This window comes from Diaphorina citri, unplaced genomic scaffold (genome assembly GCF_000475195.1).
Source record: "Diaphorina citri unplaced genomic scaffold, Diaci psyllid genome assembly version 1.1 scaffold6277, whole genome shotgun sequence".
In the NCBI taxonomy this organism is placed as follows: Eukaryota; Metazoa; Arthropoda; class Insecta; order Hemiptera; family Psyllidae; genus Diaphorina; species Diaphorina citri.
In genome coordinates, this window is record NW_007383653.1 from 1 (window position 1) to 5,026 (window position 5,026).

At 40.9% G+C, this 5,026-nt stretch overlaps 1 protein-coding gene across 1 annotated transcript; it reads right to left on the bottom strand.

The window, feature by feature from the left end:
• Positions 1 to 451: 451 nt before the first annotated feature.
• LOC103521919 (mediator of RNA polymerase II transcription subunit 13-like) lies at positions 452 to 2,166 on the bottom strand (the record flags this gene model as incomplete). The annotated part of the gene is made up of 2 exons (XM_008487024.1): positions 2,032 to 2,166; positions 452 to 699 (listed from the first exon to the last, which is right to left on the bottom strand). Coding segments are annotated over exons 1-2 (383 nt in total), but the record flags the coding sequence as incomplete, so codon positions are not given.
• Positions 2,167 to 5,026: the final 2,860 nt, after the last annotated feature.

Sequence of the window (5,026 nt, forward strand, 5' to 3'; positions counted from 1 at the left end):
TGGCGGTATTTTGACCGCTTTTGGACAGATTTCGACCGTTTTTTGGCGGTTTTCAGCTATAGCGACAAAACGGTTAAAGATATTGTAAAAGTTAGGGTAAAAGAACACTCAAATAAGCATCATTCAATAGGATAAGGAAAGTCGTGTGATGTTCACACCAGATTTTTCTTTTCTTTCTTCAAATTCAAATTGAATTTTTGACTTTAAAAAAAACTTTTTCACAGTTTTGATCCCAGAAATTAGATGTTTTCCAAACTTTAAGGTAGTCCTCGACCATCCTTTCCCACTTGTTTAAGACCTGACAGGCGGACCTGATCAGGTGTACCTGTCAGGTATACGTGATAGTGAGTGGCTGACCAATTGGAACGGCCATATAACTCCATACGTAAAAAGCCTCGACTTAGCTTAAAACTCCATACGTAAAAACCTCGACTTGATTTTCATCACTTACTTGGGTTTGATATCTACATTGGAGTTAGGGCCGGCCTGGCTCGCAGGGCTGGCGGTGTTATTCCCACTTTGACCGCCTTGGGCGCCAGGGCCGGTCGGGAACGACTGCAGGTAGGTAGGCTTATATACACAGTTGGGGGGGAGCGTCAGGGGCGGCAAACTTTGCGAGGGCAGGTTGGTGAGCGGGGCGTACTTGGAGGAGCCGACCATTTTGGCCAGGGGCGGCGGCCGAAACACGTACGACCAGTCCTGGAGGGGAAAATGGGCGGAAAAGAGAGATTAGTACAGGACGTTCTCTGGTTACTCAGCCAGATTTTTCCCTCGTTGACTTAAGACCTGTTCACACTTGACGTGAGTTTCATCCGATTTTTTTCCGAATGTCCTGTAGGGAATGTAATTTAAATGAGAGTATTCCCACTACACACGACACGATTTTTTTCCGAACGACAAGTGGGAACGGGCCTCAACTAAAGAGAAACAATGTAATTTAAATGAGAGTATTCCCACTACACACGACACGATTTCCCCGAACGACACAAAATGTCCTGTAGGCAATGTAATTTAAATGAGAGTATTCCCACTACACACGACACGATTTCCCCGAACGACACAAAATGTCCTGTAGGCAATGTAATTTAAATGAGAGTATTCCCACTACACACGACACGATTTTTTTCCGAACGACAAGTGGGAACGGGCCTCAACTAAAGAGAAAATAAAAATGCATACCTTAGCTGAAATTGAAACCGTGCGTGCTCTCTTGTTTACCAGACAGCACTATGACCGCACAGAATGGTATATTTTATACTTCGGACTAAAAATTCAGTCAATCAGAAATCAGTGTAACTGGACAGCATTAATCAGAAAAGAACCATTAATAAGGATTCTCCTAACCCTAGCAAGGTAGACTGTTTTTTAGGTACATTTTGGGTAGACGTAATTTTTACTCACTCATCAAAAAGGAGCGTTTTTTTTTTTTTTTTTTTTTTTCAAGTTTCAAAAGATTGTTTTTTATTATTAAGAAAAAAAAATAATAATAATAGAAAAAAAAATAAAAAAAAAAAATACCACGAAAATAAAAAAGGTGTGAGTAAAATTTACTTACTTCTTACTAAAATTTATCTATTGATTTAAAAAAAATAATAATAATAAAATTACCACTAAAATAAAAGAGGTGTGATTCCCCTATGGTGTAGTGGTCCTGCCCCACCACCTGCCTCGGTGGTGTAGTGGTCAAAGCGCTCGCCTGGTAAACAGGAGGGCGTGGGTTCAATCCCAGCCGAGGTATGGAATTTTATCCTCATATATATGCAATTTGAGAGTTTGACCACAATAATAGTAGTAGCCTACTGCTGGAGTAAAGGGACTTTTCAGTCCTATGCGAGCAGTATAAATATATATATGTAATTTGAGAGTTTGACCACAATAATAGTAGTAGCCTACTGCTGGAGTAAAGGGACTTTTCAGTCCTATGCGAGCAGTATAAATAAGCACTATTATTATTATTCTAGGGTTAATACTGTCCAACTTACACCAAGTTGAAATGTGGTAATTCAACACCCTGATGGGGACATCACTCACCTCGATCACCTCCTCGACGGGGCTGCCCATATTGGGGTAGATCTCCTGCTTGACCCTGCCCCCGGCCCCGGGGAACGTGTAGTCGCTCAGACTGTCATGGGTGGGCGTGTCAAAGTGCCCCGAGGGGGAGGCCATAGGCCTAATAAGAACCTGAGAACTTACCATGCGTCTAAGGTAGAATAATCGTAGAGTAGTTTAGAGGGCGCTCCGTCGTCTTCATGCAAACACTCCTCGTAGTCTCTCGACTGAAGTACAGGTCGCTTGAGAGTCACGTAGGTGTTAGTAGCGGCTTGGTCGCTACTGTTCGTATTGCCGCTACCTGCAAAACATAAAGCGGCGAAAAAGGGATAAGTTAAACTGTAATATTTGTTAGGTTAAATGGTTAAAAATTAATATGAAAAAATAGTGATATCCCCCAAAATTAACATTTTTGAGTTGAAAATTGAACGCCAAGTAATTGGTAATAGTTTGGTAGCGGAATGGTCGCTACTGTTCGTATTGCCGCTACTTGAAAGAAGAAAAGACGTTATAATGTAATAATAATCGCTACCTACAAACATAAAATGAAAAAAAAGTGATAAGTTAAACTGTAATATGAGGCAAAATTCTCGGACGTCCCCAAACATAAAAAATAAAATGTAAAAATAGGATAAAATTGGGGGATAAAAATAGTGATATCCCCGAAAATTAACCTTTGCGTTGCAAATTAAACGCCAAGAAATAGGTAGTTCACAGTTGGAAAAGTGTCTGTTGTTTAGAAATGCAGGAGGTATTGACTATTAGGTCATTCAAGTGATGTCAAAAAACTGCCAATATCTCGTTGAAGCCTCTTAGATTTTATTAAAAAGTGTTTCAATTTTAATAAACCAAAATACAAACTTACTTGGCTTGATCATCCAGAACACACAGGAGACCATTGGGTTTCCCCTCGACCAGCTGCAGACACAGCGTATTGTCCGAGAATTCAATATGGCGCCAACGAATACCCTCCTTGTTGTATTCTTCCTGTTCGTATTGAAACACGTGCTGGTTGAAGTAGTACTGCAGGTGTTCGTTGGCGTAGTTGATGCACAGCTGCTCGAAACTACCAACGAAAAATTAAATGAAAGAAAAATTTTAGTTTGGAAAAAAATAAGCGGAAAGTAATTTAAGTAAAAAAATAATTGGAGTAAAAAGTACCGTAAAAAGTTAGAGAGCAACTAACTGCCAAAGAAAATTTGCGAAACAAAATTTGGTTGGACTGTGACAGCGAAAAATTTAGTAAAGAAAAAGAGTTTTGTTTTTTTGTTTTTTTTTTTTTTTTTTTTTTTTTTTTTTTTTTTTTTTTTTTTTAAGAGGTTTGACAGAGGGAACTTTAACTGCTATGGTCTTATCGTCCCGAAATCGAGGAGAGAAGGAAGACAGGATAGGAGAAAGCCAGCCGTTCCGAGAACGAACATTATCCCATCAGGATAAAATCCGCCCCGGGCGGGAATCGAACCCGCGGCCTAGCGCTTACAAGGCAGACGCGCTACCAACTAAGCTATAACTAGGCTGGCAGAAATGAGGATTAAAAGTTAGAATCTCACAAATTTCACTTGTAAGCACGATGCCCTCTGAAAATATCAGTAAGTAATACACAAAATATATTATTATATTATTATAACCTCTGAAAATATTTCTGGCAGGTAAAGTAAACTTGTAAAGATGTACAGTCGGAATTCCAGGATTTTAATTGAGTTGCGACCAAAGTAGAAAGAAAAAAAATGGAGTTGCTGGAATTAGTAAAGAGGTTCTAAATACACAATTTGTTAATCTGATGCTAAAAGATGATATTCACACAAATTGTGAAGAGGATCTCAGTTTCACAACAAATTTAGACTCCCGGGTCTATCATATTAGACCTTTGGCAATGCATGTAGTCGGGTGAGGCGTATTCTCTTTGTGTGATCTCAGATGGAAACATATTTGTTTATTTTTACTGTGTGGACATACTGTACAAATGGGTAGTCCCCAAGAATTAAAAAAAAGAACCCCAGCGTTAATGGCATAAAATTAGTACCTTCGCCTTGCACGCGGGAGACCCGGGTTCGATTTCCGGCGGGGTCAAGAAATTTGTATCATCCAAATGATTGATTCCGTGACTGGCTGTCAATGTGAGGACATACAATTGCTAGCAAGTCATTTCATCTCTTGAGTGCAAGTTACTTTACTCTAAACTTTCGCCTACAATCCGAACTTCCACAAGCAAGAATTCAAGGACAAGGACTTTGATTATTATACGTTTAGCTTCCCTCTGTAAATAACTCTCAATAAAGGGGGAGGGGGTATCCTCCCGACTGAAGTCCTAAAGCCAGACTAAGCTCTAAGCTGGTTTACTCTCTGGGTAATGTCCCCCCGCCCAGACAATTATTTTGAATAATTATTATAGTAAAAACATTATTTATTTAAGTATTAAAATAATTATTATGATTAATCACAAGCAGTGAGCACCAAAGTTGTGACATAATAACACAAAGAAACTGCATTTACATTTAGTACCTTCCAACAACCAACACACAAATCTCTCACCTGATTGGACACAGAGGACGGGGTCCGCGCCCCGCCTCCCGTCAGCTTATCGTCCAGCAGCGGGGTCGGCGTACTGGGAGGCGGGGCCCCCAGCGTGTGTTGGGGGCTCAGCACGGGCATGGTCACGTCACACGGAGGCACCGACGCCGGCTGCCCGGGCAGGGGCGAGGGGCCGATGGAGGGGGGCGATATGGGCGGCACCGAGGAGTCACCGCCCCCGCCCGCACCCCCGTGGTGGGGGGTGGAGGAGGAAGAGGGCTGGTGGTGGGGTCTGTGGAGAGAAGGAGGGGGGGTGTTAGTAATGGGTTCCATTGCTATAGTTCAAAAAAGTCATTGGTTCCAGTACAATAGTTCAAAACGGACGGAATATAACAGGACGCATGAAGAGATATTGGAAAGGAAAATAATAATAATAATAATAATAATAATAATAATAATAATAATA